At 48.1% G+C, this 21,862-nt stretch overlaps 1 protein-coding gene across 1 annotated transcript in view; it reads right to left on the bottom strand.

The window, feature by feature from the left end:
• Nucleotides 1-905: 905 nt before the first annotated feature.
• CSMD2 (CUB and Sushi multiple domains 2) overlaps nt 906-21,862 on the bottom strand; it is a 667,647-nt gene continuing 646,690 nt past the window's right edge. The window contains exons 61-71 of the mRNA XM_081490945.1: nt 16,935-17,108; nt 16,542-16,615; nt 13,341-13,452; nt 12,604-12,783; nt 11,617-11,682; nt 10,180-10,341; nt 8,281-8,393; nt 6,079-6,166; nt 4,976-5,114; nt 4,620-4,835; nt 906-1,402 (exon numbers count right to left, since the gene is read on the bottom strand). Of these exons, the coding sequence (XP_081347071.1) occupies nt 4,676-4,835; nt 4,976-5,114; nt 6,079-6,166; nt 8,281-8,393; nt 10,180-10,341; nt 11,617-11,682; nt 12,604-12,783; nt 13,341-13,452; nt 16,542-16,615; nt 16,935-17,108 (1,268 nt within the window). The 3' untranslated portion in view covers nt 906-1,402; nt 4,620-4,675. The remainder of the gene's footprint in view (nt 1,403-4,619; nt 4,836-4,975; nt 5,115-6,078; nt 6,167-8,280; nt 8,394-10,179; nt 10,342-11,616; nt 11,683-12,603; nt 12,784-13,340; nt 13,453-16,541; nt 16,616-16,934; nt 17,109-21,862) is intronic.

Here is a 21,862-nt window from a genome sequence, read left to right as displayed (position 1 = left end):
GTCACACATGCACAGGGGCTTGAGCCCACAGGGACCTTCCCGAGGACAGAGAAAGTGACTCTTAGGGGCCGCAGTTTGATTTCCAAACTCATTAGCTCCTCAGCGATACTTAAATAGCATTCATCAATGACCCAAGTACGATGAAACTCAAAGTAAATCAAACCTGCTTGCAAGGAGCTGGAGAGGATGTGCCTCATTCACTCCCTTCTTTTGATTTAGGAGCTTCTAGGGCTTCTGTCTGCTATGATGAGGGGCTGCAGGGAGCCGAGGGGCCAGCACCAGCTCCAGGAAGCCTGGGGTACCATCCTTGCCCTGATGCGGCCAAGGTGGAGAGGATGGAATCCAGAGAGGACACACGGGGCCCCTTCCTGGCCCACCAGCCCTGGCCAGAGTTGCACTTGGAGATTCACCCACTCTTACCCTCTTGGAGACCTGGGTTTCTGGCAGCTGGTATAGTGGACTTTGGAACCAGACCCACACTTACTAACCATTTGGCTTACATCTCTTCACTTTCTGCCTTCTCATCCATCCAGAATACTATTTCCTACCTTCCCTGGTTGCTGTAAGGTCTAGAAATGATCCACCTAAAGTGTCAGGCACAGAGGAAAAACTCAGTCCACGGAAGCCATTAGTTTTGAACCCTGGGCTAGGTTTGCTGTCCTGTCCCTTCCCACACCAATCTGATGCCTGCAGACTTGCTGTCGCTGTCTGGGCTACGCTTTTGTTTCTCTTCTCTTTGTCAGTTACCAGCCAGACTTGACCTTGGGCTTCTGGCCGGCTTCCTGCCCTTACCTCCCCGTGACAAGCCCTACTTTTTCACTGTTGCCTTTGACCTAGGAGGACTTTTGAATTCACTGGGTTTAGAACTCAATAAAATTATGGTAGGAAAAAAAAATAAAAGAAACTGATTTCCAAACAATTTCTTCAGATCGTTTTCTGCCCTGGGGGTAATCCTTGCTGTCTTTCTGCAGTTGGTCTCTGGGTACCGACCGCCAGAGGATGCTGACATCTCCACTGCATCCTCTTTCCTCTTCTCTGTGTTTGTGAGGGGAGCAGGGGCATCTTTCACACACATTTTGCTTTTTGAGGCTTCTGTGGTCTCTTCCGTAGGACTCACATGAAGAAGAGGTGTCTGTTTGTGTGCGTTCAGGCCCTACACATACATGCACACCCACATCATCCTTTGCTGTTTTCAATCCACAACTTCCTTCCTCCGGCGGCAGCCCCTCTTCCTTTAGGGCCCCAAGTCAGGGCAGGGTGGGTGTCCTCTCCAGGGTGGCAGGGGTGGATGGCGGCAGGGCGAGGGCCCAAGTCCCAGTGGTAGCAGACACGGGCGGAGAGACAGACGAAGATGGGCACTGGGCACTGTGCCAGGGGAGCTTACTTCCTGTCCCCTGGAGAACTGGGTGCAAACAGGTGGCACCAGAGTTTGCAAAACAAGAGGGGCAGTGGGTGGGGGATGGGAGCAGAAAAAAGGTGGGAAGAGAGAGGCAAAGCAGAGAAGGAATAAAGGGGAAAGAAGGAAAAAAGTTAGTTGCCTTGATCTTTACCTTTGATTTTTAATCTTCCTGAACTGAGGGTGGGGATATAGGTAGGAAATGTACACAGAAGAATATGTATCTTCCTAATGTCACATTTTCCCCAGGCAGGGCCGACTTACCTGACAGCCACAGGATCCCCCATGCCTATGGGGCTACTACTCTTTTAGGGGCCCAGGAAGATGTTTTTAGCTTCTTTCAAAATCAGAAGGAAAAAAGTGAATATAATAATAATGCCATGTAATAATAAATTCAGCCTGGATTATATTCATGTTTATAATAGTAAAGTATCATTTTTAAAATATTTTTTTAAACAGAAGAAGGGGTCCATGAAGGAGGAGGGAGGGCCTGGCCCTGCCCTCTTGTTCTTACTCACTGAACCTACACACCTTGATGACTTCTCTGTGTGCTGCTGCTGCTGCTGCTGCTAAGTCACCTCAGTCGTGTCTGACTCTGTGCAACCCCAGAGACGGCAGCCCACCAGGTTCCCCTGTCCCTGGGATTCTCCAGGCAAGAACACTGGAGTGGGTTGCCATTTCCTTCTCCAGTGCATGAAAGGGAAAAGTGAAAGTGAAGTCGCTCAGTCGTGTCCGACTCTTAGCGACCCCATGGACTGTAGCCTACCAGGCTCCTCCGTCCATGGGATTTTCCAGGCAAGAGTACTGGAGTGGGGTGCCATTGCCTTCTCCGCTTCCCTGTGTGGGGTTTATTTAATTGCAGCCCTTCTCGTTGGGCATCATTTGAATTTATCACTTCGTCACTCAAGTGATGGGTATGTGTACCTGTGCCTGTTCAGGGTGGTTTTTTGCATATCGCCTCCCTGAGCTAAGCAGCACCTTCTCTGCTCCAGCTCTAGGTAGGCCAGAAGTGAGTGGAGGGGCCTTGGGGGGAGCTGTGGCCTGAGGCCCTGGATGCCAGCGAGGGGCAGTGTGAGGGCAGCCTAGACTTGGAGCCACCAACCCCAGATGACTCAGAGGTGAAACCTCGTGCACGTGGGCACCTGGGACCCAGCAGAGCCCCAGATGTGAAGCAGAAGGCGCGGGCAAGGGTGTGTACAGGTCACGGGACATCCTTGTTCCTTTCTCTCTCTTTTTTTTCTAAGGCATCAACATTTTTTATGGGGACACTTGTATTTCTGCCTCCTAGATTTTGTCAGGGGGTCAGAAATGAAACCCAGTATCATATCTCTTCGCACTTGGTGAAATACACGTTACAGACATTTGGAATCTGGGCTTCCATGCAGTTTGCAACCTCAATGAAGTAAGCCAATCGTCTTTTTAGTCCCCAGTGAAGAGGGAAACCATATAATCTATCACCTAAGCTAGGACACTTTCAAGAGCAGAAGGGGATGATATTAATTATAACATTGGAAAAATCGGCATAAACTGTACTGCCCAAATTGCAACAACCCTACCAGTGAATATGTTCAATAATTCTGCAACTCAAAGTTCAGAGTTACTACGGATCAGCTGTGTCAACGACACATTGGCACTTGCCGTGGGGACTCGCCATCTCCCTCTGCAAGGATTAAATCACATGCTGCTGCAGCTGCTGCTTTTCAACACTCCCAGAAAGGAGTTCAGGGTGGAGAGCAGAAATGAGGCACTCTGTGCTTGAGGAAAGTTGGTTGGACAGGTCTTCAGATAGATATTTTCAGAAGCTGATGTTATGAGCCCAATTCTTGTATCTCTTCATATCTAGAAAAGCACTGAAATCCTTCATGGTGATGTTTGCTCCTTGTGACTAGCAAAAGCTTCATGAGACTAGTAGAAACATTCTGGAAGAAGGTGTGCTTGATGGCATGTCTTCCCCCTTCACCAAAATCACATATATACTGTCGTTCCCCCCCCACCTCTTGGGGGCAGTTTCTCAGAGCTATCTGAGGTGCTGCCTCTCAGGCTGCAGTCCTCATTTTGCCCCAAATAAAACTAACTCACAACTCCCGTGTTGTGCATTTTCTTTTAGTTGACATCTGTAAGGCCTGATTTATGTCATCAAAGGGGATTTTGCTTTTTTCTTCTTTATATTTGTATGAGTGGGGAAAAAGCAGGAAAAAGTAAAGATGGAGCAGAAAGGTGAAGTCCCTGGGATTCTCCAGGCAAGAACACTGGAGTGGGTTGCCATTGCCTTCTCCAATGCATGAAAGGGAAAAGTGAAAGTGAAGTCGCTCAATCGTGTCCGACTCTTAGCGACCCCATGGACTGCAGCCTACCAGGCTCCTCCATCCATGGGATTTTCCAGGCAAGAGTACTGGAGTGGGGTGCCATTATGTTCTAGGTGATGGTTAATTATATATGCCAACCTGCCTAGGCTCTGGTGTCCAACTTCTTGGTCAAACACCAGTCTAGCTGATGCAGTGAAGGAATTTTTTAGATATGATTAACATTTAAATCAGTAGACTTGGAATAAAACAGATTACCCTCCATAATCTAGGTGGGCCTCACCAATTAGTTGAAGGCATTAAGAGAAAGGACTGAGGTTTCCTTTGAGTAGAAGGAATTCTGCCTCCAGACTGCCTTTCTCAAGGTTACAACCTCAACCCTTGATGCAGTTTCCAGCCTGCAGACTTGCCATGTGGACTTGAGACTTGCTGGCCTCACAATCCTGTAAGTCAATTCCTGAAAAGAAATGTCTCCTTCTTTCTCTGTATCTATGTATACAATGCAAACACAATATGTGTGTGTGTGTGTGTGTATATATATATATCTTGAGAGTTTATATATATATATATGGACATACATATGCATATATTGTGTATATATATGTCTCTCTCTCTCTCTCTGGAGAGTTCTGACTAATACACCTACTTGGATATCTTGCTGAGCCCAGTGGCTAAGAGCACAGTCTTGGAGCCCCCGCCTGGGATTGGACTCTGATCCTGCCATCCTACCTCTTGCTAGCTATGTGATCTTGGCCAAGTTAATTCCTTTTTCTGTGCCTCAGTTTTCCCATCTGTAAAGGGGGTGAGAAGGGTCCCTGTCCCAGGCGCAGGGAGGTGCCAGCCTCAGGTGCTGGCACAGGGCAGTAGCGGGCACTCCATCCCCCTCGCGCTGGACACGTCTACAGGGGTGTGGGTCTCACCGGCTGCCGGAGGCGGGGCTCTCGGTGGCGGCGGCGATGGCAGCCAGGCCTGGGGGCTATACCGCTGTACACACCGTGCTGACTGTGAACTCCGCCTCGGTGGCCATGATGTCTGTGGGCTGGATGTTGCGGTCGTACATCGGGTTCTCAAACGTGGCCCGAACATTCGTGTTCTCGTGGCCAGCGTAGCCATTGAACGGAACTTTGGGTCTTCTCCTGGGAGTGAGATAGAGCACGAACAAGCTGTCAAGAGAGACTCAGGGCTCTAACGGGGAGAGGGAGGCTCTTGGGGGGGAGTCAGGGTCAGGGACGGGGCGGGGCATTTGCTGTCGGACCCTCTTGCCCCTGCCCCATACCTGTGCTTGTAGAGATAAAGCACGAAGCCTGCAATGATGAGGGCGATGAAAGGCACCAGGATGGCGGCTGCCACTGAGCTGCTGTTGGAAGCAAAGTGGCGGCCGATGGACTCTGGGTCTGACTCCAGCAGCCTGAGGTCTGCAAAGTCCCAGAGCAGAAACCTCAGGTCACAGACACAGTGGCCACTGCTGGGAAGTGGGGTGCGGCTCGGGGTGCTGCCCAGGGCCCACCCGGCTGTCGTCCCCCCCCAGACTGGGCCATCCCCCGGAGAAGGGTGGTCGGTCCACCCATGCTGGTCAGGCCTAGGGAAGCCAGTCTGCTGGAGAATCTGAAACCGTGCCCCAGAGCCTTAAAAGAGTGCAGCCCCTTGGAAGTTTCCAAGCTTCTTTTGGCCATAGAAGCCTTTTATCACGTGAAACCTTCCGAGGAAACCAAAATATAAGGCAGATGAAGGTGGACCTACTCTGGAGGGTGGGAGAGGGAAAAGGGGGTGCTCAGGGCCTCCCCCTCCTCCCTGCTCCCCCTCTCTGACTGGGAGGACTCAGAAGACCACTGTGAGAGTGCCCCACCACAATAAGGGGACCCCTCTCCCCATTAGAGGCTCTGGGTCCAGGCCAATCTCTGGGGTGAGGAGGCTTGACATTGATGACGTGTGGTGCAGGGTAAAGATGGGGGGAGGAAGTAGGGAAGGATGCCTCCTCGACACTCAACATTCTTATCTGTAAAACGGGGACAGGGATACCACCCTTCCAGGGCTGAGATGCCCCTGTGAGCCCCACATGGTCATAATGTTCGGGGTGGGCTCAGCAATGCTTCAGGGCTGGCCAGGTAGTGTTGAGGGTGGGGGGGCACATCCGAGACCCAGTGTCCCTGAAGCTGGGGGCTCTCAACTCCAGGGCTGAGCAGGAAACGGTTTGGCCATGGTTACCTGTATCATGTACCGTGCTTGTTTCCGAGGAGATATGTCACAGCTTTTAACAAAATCTCAAAGATATCCCTGACCCTAAAGAGGCTAAGAACCCCATCCCCTGCCGTCCATGCCAACACACACATTTCCCCACCACCCACTCAAGCTCACACTCCAGGGACAGATGCTAGTTACCAAGTCTTTGAAAGCCGAACTGCCCGAAGCCTTGGCCCTTGACAGAGCCTTGGTAGACGAAGGTGCCTCCAGAGGACTCCGAGGAGACCTGTGAGGGTGGGCGCAGAGGGGGTAATCCAGCTCATTAACACACATATGCATATTTGTGTGGCTCCTCACATTCCACCTACACAAACCCTGGAGGTATGCTGGAAAGAACCAGAGGTCCTGCCAGCCAGGCCGGAGATATGCCCACAGGTATCCGCTGCCAAACACGCTGGCTGGCGTCACCCACCCCTTGTCACCCCCGGGGACATCGGCTCTCTGCCCACACCTAGGCGAGGGCGAGGTGCTGGGGAGGGGGCAGGGCTCCAACTGCTTGTAGGAGGGAGGGAGATATTTTTACTTCTACTGGTCCAGCCGCTGAATCTGTCGGTGCCTCAGTTTCTCATTTTAAAAAGGGAACAATAACAGTACCTATGTCATAGGGTTGCTGCAAGATTTATATGAGTCAATATAGATAAAATGCTTAGAATACTTAATAGGCTCTGGATATGTGTTAACTATTTTATTGTGCAAAAAAAAAAAAAATGAGTTTTAGAACACTGTGGAACAAACCAAACCATGATGAAAAGTTACTTAGCAGACTGAGCATACTTTGGGGAGTTCATCCATATTCCAATAAGCTATTCATTTGGGAGGTGGGTAGTTGGGGACATAACTGCTTCTGGCTCCCTCTGCACTTGCTTCTGTGAGGCTTGTGTCCCAGACACAGACATGCAAACTCTGAGGATGTTTGTCCTATTGGGGTCCCTTCTGACTCCCGCTCCATCCCCAGGGGCAGCCCTCTGTCCACTGCGCTCCAGGCTGACCTCCCCTCCCGTCCCCCCCAGATACAGCCGGGGTGACACAGAAGTGGGTCCAATGGTTGGCTGTCATCCCAGGCAGCTGCTCTGGCTGTTCTTGACCCTCCAGAGCACCCCTGACACCTAGTCCCTGGCCTGCACTCCAGCTCCCAAGTTTGACCCTTGTTCTCTCCCCTCTGGCTGCCCTCCTCGCAGTGTGGGGGAGTCTGTTGTTTTGGCATGGCAGCTGGACCTCTACTATTAAAGCCAGCCAGGACCAGGATACCCAAGGGAATCCACAGAATACTCTCAAGAATCCCAAGGAGCTAACCCCATGTGCCAGCTCCTGGAGAAGCCACTCGCTTCTCCTTTTGTGTTTATCAGCAAAGTCATGCAACCCTCAGCCCTCTACCAGCTGGTCCTGGCCATGAGGATGCCCCCTGACTCAGCTCTGTTTCTCTGGCCTCATGACCTCTTCTTCCTTCCTGCCCCTCCGCTTCTAGCTTCAGCAATCCAAGACAGGGAAGCTGACGGAGTGACAGGTGACTGCTCCACACCCCTGCCTGTGACATTGAAAGGTCTGGGCAGAGGAGTATCCCCATAGACCTGGATTCCACCTGAAGAAGGCCCGTGCAAGGAACAAGTCTTTCCCACAAGGGAATTCGAGGAGCCGTCTCCTTTCCCCAGGTCCTGGTGACTCAAGCTGTGCTAAATCACCCTCAAGTGTGCGAAGATCCTTAAGTGTGTGAAGATGCTCAGTGTGTGCCTGGGACCCATCACGTTTTCCCGTTCCCACCACCACATCGTGACCTTCAACCTGCTTGAATTTACTCTTGGGCTGCCAACCTCCCATTTCTTCCATTCTTTTCCTTTTTCATCTTTGGCCACTTTAAAAAAAAAAACTTCTTATTTTGTATTGGGGTAGAGCCGGTTAACAATGCTGTGATCGTTTCAGGTGGACAGCAAAGGGACTCAGCCATACATATCCATGTATCCATTCTCCCCCAAACTTCCCTCCCATCCAGGCTGCCACATAACATTGAACAGAGTTCCCTGTGCTGTACAGTAGGTCCTTGTGGGTTATAATTCTGTGTTTTCTGCTCACACTTAAGAGCCTACTGTATCTTGCTCAGATACACCAACCTCTAGACTCAGCCTCCTGGCCCTTTTTATCTTTTCCTGTGTTCACTGCACCAGCAGACGGGGACTCCCTTGGTCCCAGTCCTGGCCCCATAGAAGCCCTCCTCCCAAGTTTCCACGTTGATCCTAAGAGTTTCCACCCACTTCGTCCCCCTCCTTCTGGCCAGTGACATGGGAATCGGTTACAGGGCAAGGATGCAGGGAGGTCAAGGCCCGAGTGAGGTTCTGTTGAACTTACATGCCCATCTAAAGCCCAGTGATCATCTTTGAACTTATTCACAAAGATCTCCACAGGCCCTGTAATCTGGTAAACTTGAAGGAGGAGATGGAAATCTTCTTTCTTGTAAAATCCTGGGAAAAGAAAGTTCAGAAGGTACACTTGAAAGACCTGGTAAATTTTCAAAACCCAAGTTTGTGGGTGTGTGGGTGTGAGGTCTGAGTAGATTTTTTTTTTTTTAATTTATTTATTTTTGGCTGTGTTGGGTTTTCGCTGCTTCTTGGGCTTTACTCTAGATGCCGTGAGTGGGGGCTACTCTCTAGTTGCTGTGCATGGGCTTCTCATTGCAGTGGCTTTTCTTGCAGCAAAGCATGGACTCGAGGTGCACAGGTTTCAGTAGCTGTGGTTCCCAGGCTCTAGAGCACAGACTTAATAGTTGTGGCACATGGGCTTAATTGCTCTGCAGCATTTGAGACCTTCCTGGAGCAGGGATCAAACCTGTGTCCCTGTATTGGCAGGTGGATTTTTTACCACTGAGCCACCAGGGAAGCCCTTCAGCAGGATTTCATGTGTCGATATTGCTATAAACATCCCATGTATAACTGGAGTTAGGTAAGTGTAGTGTGGCCTGTGAGTTTGTGTAGGTTAAAATGTGAGGATATGCAAGAATGTGCATATGTGTGCTAATAAACAACTGGATTACTGGTCTGTGGTTGTGCTCCTGTTTAGACATGCATGCTTGAGAATAAAGGGAATAGGATTTTGTATTTATTAAGGGTCAGTTAATACATGATGTGCTTACAATACAGTGGGTGCAGGGAATACATGAGGGCATGTGTACCAGAGTGTGTGGATGTGCTTAGGATTATGTTTTAGAGCAACTGCGTGCATATGAACATTAGTTGTATTTGTGTGTGCATGCATGAATGGGTGGTTGTGACTGCGTGCAGGGTTGTGTATTCCCATGTACTCATGCGTCCATCGATCCACCCATCTATTCAATAAACATTTGCTTTCCAAGATACTTAGTTTTTCTGATTGTATAAAATTTGAAAATTGGGGAAATTTTGGCTAATGCAGAGATGCATGAAGAAAGAAAATTCATTCCTGGTCTCATTTCTGAGGAATAACCACTGTTAACACTTTGGTATAATTACTTTCAATTTTCTTTCTTATGAATATATATTTTTTTTTCTTTAAAAACTGGAGTCACATTTTAAATGCATTATAGTGGGTGTACTTTCTCCCAAATTGGCATAATATTTTATCCAGCAGACATACTATAATTAATATATCCATTTCTTTTGAGACAATTTTCTATTCCCAGATTTTATGTTATACAATTAGCCCATTCTTTTTTCACAAATGTTTGATTCCCTCTATAACTATTTCTTATGATAAAAATTCTTAGAAGTGTAATTAATGGTTCCAATCATTTTCATGGCTCTCGATACAAACTGCCAAGTTATTTTGTTCAACTATACTATTTCATATTTTGACCAGTACTACCTTCAACTGGACTAGCTCCAAAATTTATGGCTTAAAAAAAGTGGAATAAGTGGAAAGTGGTATTTTGATTATTGCTAAAAATGTTTTTCCATTTGTTTATTAACTGTACTTCGGCTTCTGGGAGTTCTCTGCCTCTATTTTTGGTTCAGTTTTTAGGGATATCTGTCTCTTTTTTCTTTATTTGTAAGATTTTTTTTTTCGTACTTTCGATTTACTAATGTTTGTCATCTAACCATTTCCCTGTAGTCTGTGGTGCTTTTACCATGTAAACAAAGATGAACAGACATTTCCTCTTCCCCTGCCTCCCAGACAATCTGAACCTTGCAGGATAGCGCAAGGAAGTGACTTTAGAGCGTGTGCCCATCACCCGTACCGCCCGGCAGGCTTTCCCACAGATGGCTTGCACCTTACCAGCCAAGTGCAGCTCCACGCCGCTGTGGTCAACCATGGTGGCATTGACCTTGCTGTTGATGGCCTGGAAGCCAGTCACCCTGAGCATGGCTGGCTGCTTCTTCCCCTGGTACTCATAGGCCCCTTTCCATAGGGAGTTCGTGGCAAACACATCCCCAGGAACTAGACGAGTTAAGAAACAGACATGAGAGGGACTTTCGCATGTGCTGGTAGAACTGAGGCCACCTGATGATGGACGCCAGTTCACCCCCTGAGACTGTCTCCCCCAACATCTAACAGGCAGGAGGGGGCGTGGTGGGTTGGGGGCGGGGCTGGAGGGCTCCGTGTCTCAGAGCGGGTGGGTGGGGGGAAATAGAGGGAGAGAGAAAGTGGATGGAGGAAAAGGAAAAAGCCAAAGTGTGTGTGTGTGTGCGTGCGTGTGTGAGAGAGAGAGCAAGGGAGAGAGAGAGAAAGCGGGAGTGAACGAACTAAAAGAGAGAAGGAGAAAGAAGAACAAAAGAGGGAAGGGGTTGAAAAGATGGCGAAAGGGAAAAAGAGAGGAGAGAAAACCAAGGTTACCATTAAGCTGTAGACAGGAACAGGGACAAAGGCAGTCAGGCAGATACGGACTCTCACCTTGGCCTCTCCCTTACTGGTTGTTTGACCACGTGCAAGAGCCTCCACTTCCTCCCCTGTGCAGGCCACACCTGTAGTTCTGTACATGGGGGCCATCCCACTTACCTCATCAGGGGTTAAATGACTGTATGTCATAAAAGCATAAAATGAATGACAGCTACTAAAACTGCTATTTATCCTTATAATAATTTTTTAAGGAGAGTATCATGAATCCTATTTTAATGAAAGGTCAACTGAAGCTCAAGAGGTGAAGGTTATTTGTCCAAGGACACAGCTGGTCAGTGACCAAAAGGGAACTTGAATTGAGCTTGATGCCAAATCTAATCTTTTTTTGTATAACACACATGCTACTATGGTAAATAAAAGAATACGGTTCAAAAAAGGATATGCTAAGTCTAGAATAATTTTGCATTCGTCAGGCCACACCTGTAGTTCTGTGCCCATTCTGGACATCACACTTGGAAAGACACAATATCTGTCTTACAAACATAACCATTTCCAGCAAGCTCCCTCAGCAGGCCCTGTGTCCATATGACCACACACTGCCTGGACCTGTGTCAGGAGGGGTTGGGGTAATCTGTGGCTCCAGAGCTTGAAGCTCTGGACATGTTTCTACCAGGCTTTGGTCTTTCTTCTGGATGTGTTTTCCGTTTCCTGCAAGCTTACTTCCTCCTGAGGTCCGCCTGGGGTTGGGAGGCAGGTGGGGAAATCTGTTTCCATGCCCTTCCACTGAGTACTCAGGAGCTCGTGTGCATGCTCCTGGGTAACTAGATGAAGGAAGCAACACCAGCTTCTTGAGCCAAAGATCTAGACTAGACATACCAGAAGCTTGGGTGAGTGGAGGCTCCCGGGCGGTGTTGATGGGTCTCCCACTGGGCCGGACCTCTGCTGGGGAAAGAGAAGGGAAGGAGACAGGTTCAGTCTCTAGTCTATGCTCTATTAGAAAAATAAAGGCCATCTCACCGACATTAGATCAATTCGTTCTTTGAAATCTTGCTTTGGACTTATCCTCTCAGACCAGGTGGTGGACCACTTTGATGATGCCATGGACCCCTCTCAGAATGATACAAAGAGTTAGGGACTTTCCTGATAGCCCATTGGTAAGACTCCATGCTTCCAATGTTGGAGGCCTTGGTTTGATCCCTAGTGCAACTAAGAGTTCACATGCTGCAACTGTGTGTTCAAATGAATGAAGAACAGGAGGAGGGAGGTCTGGGACTTCTTGGTAGCCCTGAGGGATCGTGAGTGGGTGCTGTTTTATCAAGGTTATGATTTGCATATATGCATAATGCATTATTCCAGTTTAGTGGAACACAGAGTTTTTCTCTGTCTGATGATGAAGTATAATCGTTAAGTAAGTAAGTAAGTGTTAGTCGCCCAGTTGTGCCGGACTCTTTGCAACCCCATGGACTGCAGCCCACCAGGCTCTTCTGTCCATGAGATTTTCCAGGCAAGGATACTGGAGTGGGTTGCCATTTCCTTCTCCAGGGGATCTTTCAGACCCAGGGATCGAACCCAGATCTCCTGCACTGCAGGCAGATTCTTTACCGACTGAGCTACAAGGGAAGCTATACCTAACACCTAGGGGAGTGTTCAAGCTCAGGTAGAAAGATAAAACTTGAGGTGTCTTCATTATGAGCTCTTTAGATTGCTCTGGTTTCATCTCCTAGACTCAACAGCTCAGAAAATCAGAGGCAGATTTTCCAGCTTCTGGAAGTAACATTTCTTTCTTTTCTTTGGCCCTCTCACTCAGCTCAGCTGCCCCTTTGGCCTCCCACCCTGGCGAGGTTCACCGAGGGGCTCACGCACCCAGGCAGATGGGTGGTTTGCCTGTCCAGCTGCCATCTGCTTTGCAGGTACGGTGCTCGGAGCCGCCCTTGAGGGAGAAGCCTTCCTGGCAGGAATAGATGAGCGTGTAGCCCATGGAGGGCAGGTCCAAGGCCCCGACGTTGGCATGGCTTGGCGTTTCCGGCTGCTTGCAGTGGTGGGCTGGATGAGAGGGAAGACATTGCTGCGTAGGGGGAGATCGGGGTCTCCAGGAGGCCTCTCCTCCATGCCCCTGTTTCTCGATGGAACAGCCCCATCCTTTCCCTTATGGGCCCCTTTCATGGCCAGCATTCCCTCCCCCACCCCACCCCAGCCTTGATGTCTAAGCAAGTGTCAAGAGAGAGATCCTGTGGATAATGACTCAGCTGACCCCGAGGGAACCTAGGCACTTTTCCTGAGGGAAAGGGAGTAATTACAGTCAAAAGCCTGAAATTTTCCATCCTGAGGGTGGGCCTTGTCATTGTTGGTATCTGCAGCCATGGGAAAGTTCTTTCTTTTTCTTTGCTAAGGCATAGGAATTGCCTTCGAATACCAGAAAGGCTTTTGTGCAGAAATATCTTCTGGCAGGGGGGGAGCCAAGGTGTAAAGAATACAAAGAGATCAGTATGGTCCCAATTAGAAGTTGTGAGCACCCGGTCACTCAGAGCATTCAAGCATATCCTGGAGGCCCAGGTCGGGGAGGTTATGATTGCTGAGACGAGTTATCTGGGAGCACTCACGGACACAGTCGGGCGGGGTTCCACTCCAGGTCAGGTTGGGGAGGCACGTCCTGGAGGTGGAGCCCTGGAGCAGATAACCTTTCTGACAACGGAAGAGCACGGTGCTTCCAACCTGTGGCCGGGATGGAGGTTCCCAGGATCACCTTCCATCCAGTGATGCTTCATGCCCATCCCTCGACTGCTTCCTTTCCCACCGCCCTTCTGCTACCCACCCTTCTGTTTCTCTGCCTGATTACATCTTACTTATCCCTTGAGGCAGCTTACACTCTGCCTCTTCCGCTAGGCTTCCCCCAACTCCCTGGGCCAGGTCAACGCTCTTGCGGGATACATCTCAGTCTGCTACAATGGACTGAGTACCTGACTCAGAATCAGAAGACCCTGGCTGTGAGCTCTGGCGTCCACATTTACTCACGGATGACTGGCTGCACGGAACTCTCTACACCTCAGCCCTCTGGTGCAGACTTGGGATGAACAGCCCCACCACAACTACAGTGGAATGTTGTGATGCTCAAATGTGGGAGTGGATCTGGAAGCATTTTCTAACATGTGAAGAACTGTGGGAAGTAGATATTACTGTGCACGTCTCCTCCCTCCATGAATGTATAAATTCTTTTTAGGACAGGTCCCCTGTAGAATCTAGAGCTGTGCTTTTCAAATATCTCATGAGCAGAATTGCCACCCTCCCTGTCATCTCTCCCCCTGCTCCACCCTCACCCTCCACTAGCCCCTCACTGTCTGACTTGATATTCCCTGCAACCACCAGCTCCATCTCTCCATTTCCAATCCACGGGGCACAACGCTGCCAGCTCAGCTTCCTAAAGTGCATCTCGGATCACATTGCTTTCCAGCTCAAAACCCTCACATGTCTCTATGATGCCTGGGAGCCAATCAAACTCAAGGTGAAACTTAACTTCCACGGCCTGCCTCCATGCCCACTTTTGTATTTGTTTTTGTATTTCATCACCTTACTCAGCAAATGGCACCTCTCTCTACACCCAGCTGGGTGCAGAGGGCAAATAAAAACCCTCAGGTCATTGTTGATTCCTCCCTTTCCTTCAACCCCTCCATCCAATCCATAAGCCTTCTTGGTTCTACCGACAAAATACCTCCTGATCCCTTTGAATTTCTCTATGTCCACTATGTCCACTCTGTGTCCACTGTCGCTACCCCTGCTCAGCTCAGTCCCACTCTCATCGTTCTCTCGAGATGCTGAAGTACTGTCCTTTCTAAGTTCTTCCACTCCTCCTAACCCCTATTACCTCAGGGTCCTGAGTGATAGTTCAAATGATGGATCACATTAAGTCCCTTTTAAATGGTTTCCTGTGACATGGAGAATAAAATCCAAAATGCTTATCATGGTCTCAAGGCCTGCCCTGACCCAGTTCACGCCCTTCTCTTTTTAAAATTTATTAGGTGATCTTTGGTGCATAAGAAGAATATATGGCAAATATATAGACATGAATCATCACAATAAAATGGACTCTTTAAGTGGAGCCTGCTACTCAACTTAAGGGCTAGAACAGCATCAGTAAGTCTCTAACTATCTACGTGTTCCTTCTCGGTCCTGTTGCTCGGCTCCCCTCAGTGATAACCAGTCTCTTCAATTTTGTGTTTTTCATTTCCTTGCATCGTTACAAAGCAGTTCTATCACATATGTGCATGTGTGCATGCTAAGTCTCTTCAGTCAAGTCCAACTCTTTGCGACCCCACGGACCGCAGCCCACCAGGTTCCTCTGTCCAGGGGATTCTCCCGGCAAGAAAACTGAAGTGGGTTGCCATGTCCTCCTCCAGGGGATCTTTCCAACCCAGGGATTGAACCCGTGTCTCTTGCCTCTCCTGCACTGGCAGGTGGGTTCTTCACCACTAGTGCCATCTGGGAAGCCTGCTATCACATATGTGAACATATATATCTAAACAGTGTAAGTTTTTCTTGGTTTCAATATTCCTTGAACTAGTATCCTTTGACATTCAGTACTCTGTTTCTAAGATTCATCTGTGTTGTGTGGGGATACAGTTCCTTCCTTTTCACTCCTGAGTGATGAACCACCCTATGACCACACCATGCTTTTCCTCATTTCTTGGTAACGTGTATGAGAGTTTCTCTGGGGTTGGTTTGTATGACTGGAACCTCTGGGTCACAGGATGTGTGACTATTTAAGTTCACAAGGCAGTGCCAAGTGAAGTAAAGGAGGTTTTCAAACCCAGGCTAGCACTTGGGCTTCCCGTCCTTCTCCTCTCTCATTATCCTCTGGACCTGCTGGCGGGCCTGCTTTCTAGTCCTGCAACCTGCACTGGCTCTGCCTCTGCTCTGGCCGCCGACTCTGCCAGGTATGCCCACCCTTCTCACCAAGGGTACCACAGTCAAAGTTCAGGAAACTCTCCCCTCACTATACTTCCTAAAACAGCATCCCCACTTCCCCGCCACACCCCTGTGTATTGAGCCATGCGCAGTGCTTGTTGGTTGCAGAAATGATCTTGTTTTTTTATCGTCACCAGCCCTTAGAGGCACTTGGCTTGTTTTGTTCTCACTGTATTCCTAGTGCCTAGAAAGTTTACGGCAGTAAATATTTGTTGAACATGGACTAAGTGAATAAATGCCATTGCTTGGCTAGATCCTGACCTGCCATTTCTGGTGTGGTCCCTGATATTCCCCTGGGCACATCAGGGGCTCCGGTTCGTTGTCCTGCCTTGAACATACTTCCTCCTTTCCTGCTTCTTTCTGCTCAGAGGGGCCCACCCAGGTTCAAATCCTTTTGATTTGAAGCTCCCTCTGAGACGTGTCCCTGGAGCCTGTATCCGACTGGGATGGGCCTCCCATGTGACACCTGCTTGCTCCGACCACCAGGTCTGGGCCCGTAGGGTATGGCTTCCCTGGGGACAGGAGTCTACCTGTCTCACTCATTTCTGTATTCCTGTAAATGCCCTGTCCCCATCACAGGGGGCTACTGAGCTACCGTGAATCCTGCTCTTCCACACCAGCTTCTCTGATTGGTGGAAACACCTGCCCATTCCTGTGGGTGGGCAGGGGGAGAGGGGCTACCATGCAGCATGGCTTAAAGAGACAGGCTGCTTTCCCTCTTCAGGTTCCCATGTCTGGTCCCCCCCAGTGCTGTTCTGAGGAAGGCCCCTGGGTCCTCTGAGACTGACGGTGACAGGAAGGGACAGGAGGCACAGAGACCTGATCTTGGTGGACCTCGTTACCTGGTAGCCTTGGGAGTTGTTCTGTATCCCGAACTGCGGCACACCGGGGTCCACACACGTGGTCAGTGTGGGGTCTGGATTGCAAAAACAAAGAAACAGGCCACGGTCACAGAAACTTTTGTGGTCCCTGCTCACTCTGAGAAACAGACATGGGAAAGGGGATGGAGGAATGTCCCGATGGCCCTGCCTTTTAGACTCTCCCCTCGAGTCATCCCCTGGCTGACAGTGATTGCCGGCAGCATATGAACGCTGGCTACTTCACATCCTGTTTTAAGGAGCTCGGAGGAGCACTTGCTCCGTTTTGCAGATGAGACAGGGAAGAAAATTCATCATCTTGGACCCTAAAGAAGGATGTCCACCAGCAGGGACACCCTGCTCCCGGTCACCTCTCACCTATGCAGCTGGGCTGAGTACCACTCCATGTCCCATCTGACTGGCAGAACCTCCGTGGAGAGCCCACCAGCACCAGAGGGGGCTGGCAGGAGAAGGAGACAGACGACCTGTAGGAGAATCCTCGGTCCTCTCTCCTGCCTCGGGCTGGGACGCCAGGATCTCCGCAGAACACAGCTGGGGAGATGAGGGAGAGAGGTCGGTCCAAGTCGCTGTCTAGAACTCAGTCTGCTCGCCCCCCTTTACCCCCACCCAGTCGCTGGTCTTGGCACTGCTCTCCTCCTGGTTCCCCTTGAACGCTGGCTGTGGAGAAGCCCTGTGTCAATAGCTACACCTGCCTCAGGGCAGCTCTGTGGTTTCCTCTCCTTTCCAGATTCAAATGCTTATTAATCATCATATCCATGGAAAGGAGGAACATTACAGGAAGTTTAGACCATCAAGTAAAAATAAACTATCATCCTACTACCCAAAATGGTTTTGCATTTTTATGCTCCTTCCCTTCTAGTGTTTGTTCGGTTGTATGGAAACACGTGTGTGCCTGCAAACCCAACGTCCAGGTGCTGTTGACTTTGCTTTGTTCACTTGATATTCTGTCAACATTTCCCGTGTTTATGACATTATGTTCACTTACTGGCTACATAAATCTGCAATGAGATGTTGTACAGAATGATTACAGCTGATCATAACCCTCTTCTTGGGCATTTTCTATTATTATAAAGTTCCGTGTGGCTTTTGTTTAACTTGTATTATTTTCTTAGGAGAATTATCTAGGAGTGAACTTATTATCTTTAAAGGTTTGAGTGTGTTTGCAGCTTTTGACGTGTATTGCCGAATGTCTTTCCAAAGACTGTGCATTTACCCTAGAGTAAGCAGGGTTTAAGAGTGTCCATTTAGTTTGGATCAGCAGTTCAGTTCAGTTCAGTTCAGTCACTCAGTCATGTCCGACTCTTTGTGACCCCATGAATCGCAGCATGCCAGGCCTCCCTGTCCATCACCAACTCCCGGAGTCTACCCAAACTCATGTCCATCCAGTCGGTGATGCCATCAAGCCATCTCATCCTCTGTCGTCCCCTTCTCCTCCTGCCCCCAATCCTTTCTAGCATCAGGGTCTTTTCCAATGAGTCAACTCTTCGCATGAGGTGGCCAAAGTATTGGAGTTTCAGCCTCAACATCAGTCCTTCCAATGAACACCCAGGACTGATCTCCTTTAGGATGGACTGGTTGGATCTTGCAGTCCAAGGGACTCTCAAGAGTCTTCTCCAACACCACAGTTCAAAAGCATCAATTCTTCAGTGCTCAGCTTTCTTCACAGTCCAACTCTCACATCCATACATGACTACTGGAACAACCACAGCCTTGACTAGACGGACCTTTGTTGGTAAAGTAATGTCTCTGCTTTTTAATGTGCTATCTAGGTTGGTCATAACTTTCCTTCCAAGAAGTAAGTGTCTTTTAATTTCATGGCTGCAATCACCATCTGCAGTGATTTTGGAGCCCACAAATATACAGTCTGCCACTGTTTCCACTGTTTCCCCATCTATTTCCCATGAAGTGATGGGACTGGATGCCATGATCTTAGCTTTCTGAACGTTAAGCTTTAAGCCAACTTTTTCACTCTCCTCTTTCACTTTCATCAAGAGGCTCTTTAGTTCTTCTTCACTTTCTGCCATAAGGGTGGTGTCATCTGCATATCTGAGGTTATTGATATTTCTCCCAGCAATCTTGATTCCAGCTTGTGCTTCCTCCAGCTCAGCGTTTCTCATGATGTACTCTGCATATAAGTTAAATTAGCAGGGTGACAATATACAGCCTTGACGTACTCCTTTTCCTATTTGGAACCAGTCTGTCGTTCCATGTCCAGTTCTAACTGTTGCTTCCTGACCTGCATACAGGTTTCTCAAGAGGCAGGTCAGGTGGTCTGTTATTCCCATCTCTTGTAGAATTTTCCACAGTTTATTGTGTTCCATATAGTCAAAGACTTTGGCATAGTCAAAAAGCAGAAATAGTTGTTTTTCTGGAACTCTCTTGCTTTTTAGATGATCCAGTGGATGTTGGCAATTTGATCTCTGGTTCCTCTGCCTTTTCTAAAACCAGCTTGAACATCTGGAAGTTCATGGTTCACATATTGCTGAAGCCTGGCTTGGAGAATTTTGAGCATTACTTTACTAGCATGTGACATGAGTGCAATTGTGTGGTATTTGAACATTCTTTGGCATTGCCTTTCTTTGGGATTGGAATGAAAACTGACTTTTTCCAGTCATGTGGCCACTGCTGAGTTTTCCAGATTGGCTGGCGTATTGAGTGCAGCACTTTCACAGCATCATCTTTCAGGATTTGAAATAGCTCAACTGGAATTCCATCACCTCTACTAGCTTTGTTCATAGTGATGCTTTCTAAGGCCCACTTGACTTCACATTCCAGGATGTCTGGCTCTAGGTGAGTGATCACACCATCGTGATTATCTGGGTCATGAAGATCTTTTTTGTACAGTTCTTCTGTGTATTCTTGCCACCTCTTCTTAATATCTTCTGCTTCTGTTAGGTCCATACCATTTCTGTCCTTTATTGAGCCCATCTTTGCATGAAATGTTCCCTTGGTATCTCTCATTTTCTTGAAGAGATCTCTAGTCTTTCCCATTCTGTTGTTTTCCTCTATTTCTTTGCATTGATTGCTGAGGAAGGCTTTCTTATCTCTCCTTGCTATTCTTTGGAACTCTGCATTCAAATGGGAATATCTTTCCTTTTCTCCTTTGCTTTTCGCTTCTCTTCTTTTCACAGCTACTTGTAAGGCCTCCTCAGACAGCCGTTTTGCTTTTTTGCACTTCTTTTCCATGGGGATGGTCTTAATCCCTGTGTCCTGTACAATGTCATGAACCTCTGTCCATAGTTCATCAGGTACTCTATCAGATCTAGTCCGTTGAATCTATTTCTCACTTCCACTGTATAATCATAAGGGATTTGATTTAGGTCATGCCTGAATGGTCTAGTGGATCAGCAGAGAGGATCTTAAAAACTGACTATGGAAGTCAAAGTTCCCTAAGACATCACTTCAAGCATGAGGAATATTCTTTGTGCCATGATTGTGTGTGTGTATGTGTGTGTGTGTACACAGAGTCATGAGGTTGGAAATCAGATGCAAAAATCAAATGGAAGCCTGGTCCTGGAATCTGGGGAGCCTGGATGGACCAGTCAGAAGTCCATGAAAGGCCGAGCTGATCAAAAGTCCTCACATTCAGGAAGCAGCAACTCGAAGAATAATAAATACAAATGGATGACAAAGAAAGAGCAGTTCAGTTCTGCTAAGAAGCAATGTGATGCCAATTAAAATCTTAGCTTAGACAGCTTAAAATCTTATACATCTTTTAAAACTTCTCAGGTTGGTAGCTATTAATAATATTGGCAAAATAAATTGTTTGTGAGGGTGTGAGTCAACAAATATTCTCATCAACTGCATGTGGGAGTATAAATAGGAACACTTTTTCTAGAAGACACTTTGGTAACATATATCAAGAAGTATAGTGTGCTGGATGGCTCAGCATCTCACTCCTAGGACTTTACCACAAGGGTAAAGAAATGTTCCTTTTGAAGCTGTTTATTGCAGAACAGTTTGTAACATGGTTAAACTGGAGAGATCCAAATTTATCACTGGTAGGTGAAGATTAAAATGGTGTGGCATCTATAATAGGGGAATTATTTTGAAAACCATTGAAAAGGATGATGTATCAGTTCAGTTCAGTCGCTCAGTCATGTCCGACTCTTTGCGACCCCATGAATTGCAGCACGCCAGGCCTCTCTGTCCATCACCAACTCCCGGAGTCTACCCAAACCCATGTCCATCGAGTCGGTGATGCCATCCAACCATCTCATCCTCTGTCGGATGATGTACAGATTAGTACATATTGACAGAGCAAGGAGCCGATGGCTTGTCAATGAATACAAGTTGTGAACAGCATGATTCAATACCATTTATAGAAAATTGCGTATATACTGCTATACATGCAAAAATGCTTAGTGATTGTGTGGAAGTATAATGACAAGCCTAACTGGTTATCTTTGGGAAGTGAGGGTTTAGATGATTATTTCATTCTTCTTTGTATTTTCAGATATAGGACATTTTAAAAAATGATAACCATGATTCATTGTTTAAAAGCAGTTCAGCTATTTCCTAAGAAAATGCAAGGTGTCCAGACTGAACCCAGAGACTTGCTATCCTCCTCATGTTTCCCGGAAGGAATGTCAAGGCCTAAGGGCTTAACCATAAACCACATGCTGCCTTTCCTGGGTCAACTTTTACTGGCCTTCATCTCTGCTGAAATTTCCCAAATTGAAGTAAAGTTTCAGAGGTCCGCAAACAGTGTTGCGAGTTATGTCGACAGTTTTCCGCAGCATTAGATACATGCCAAGTAGAAAGAAAAAATAGGTCTTACCATTTGTCCAAGCATGGGCACTGAGAAAATCTTCCAGAGCCCAGTTGTGGGGTAAGACGTGAATAAGTGACCTGGAATCTGCTTCTCTGGGGGAGGTAGTAAGAAATGAGCCCTGGAAAGGACTTGGGGCTCTTCAAGACATAATCATGGCAGGTAGATAAAAAATGATCCTCTCACTGGAAAATCACAAGTGTCCCAGGGCAGGGTCTTATCCTTGAGGTCAGGCATGTTCCTAGCACTGCCCCACCTGCCCATCTCTGACTCCATCTTTGGGTTCTATCCCATCCAGTTAACAGCTTTTCCAGTTAAGAAGCATCTCCCGTATCTGGTTTAATTTCCCTCCGCTGTGACGCCACCCAGTGACCGGAGCCAGGGCTCAGTGAAGATACTCGCACATTCTTCCTTTAAGATACCTTCCTTTCTTAATAGTGGTCTTTGACAAAGCTCCCTGATTTGGAGGGGGCGCCTCATTCTAGGCCTTCCAGCAGCAGAGCTCTGAGGAGGG

The sequence above is a fragment of the Giraffa tippelskirchi genome, chromosome 5, assembly GCF_054371585.1.
Source record: "Giraffa tippelskirchi isolate mGirTip1 chromosome 5, T2T-mGirTip1v1.2.pri, whole genome shotgun sequence".
Taxonomy (NCBI): Eukaryota; Metazoa; Chordata; class Mammalia; order Artiodactyla; family Giraffidae; genus Giraffa; species Giraffa tippelskirchi.
This window is presented reverse-complemented; position numbering and strand designations above follow the sequence as displayed.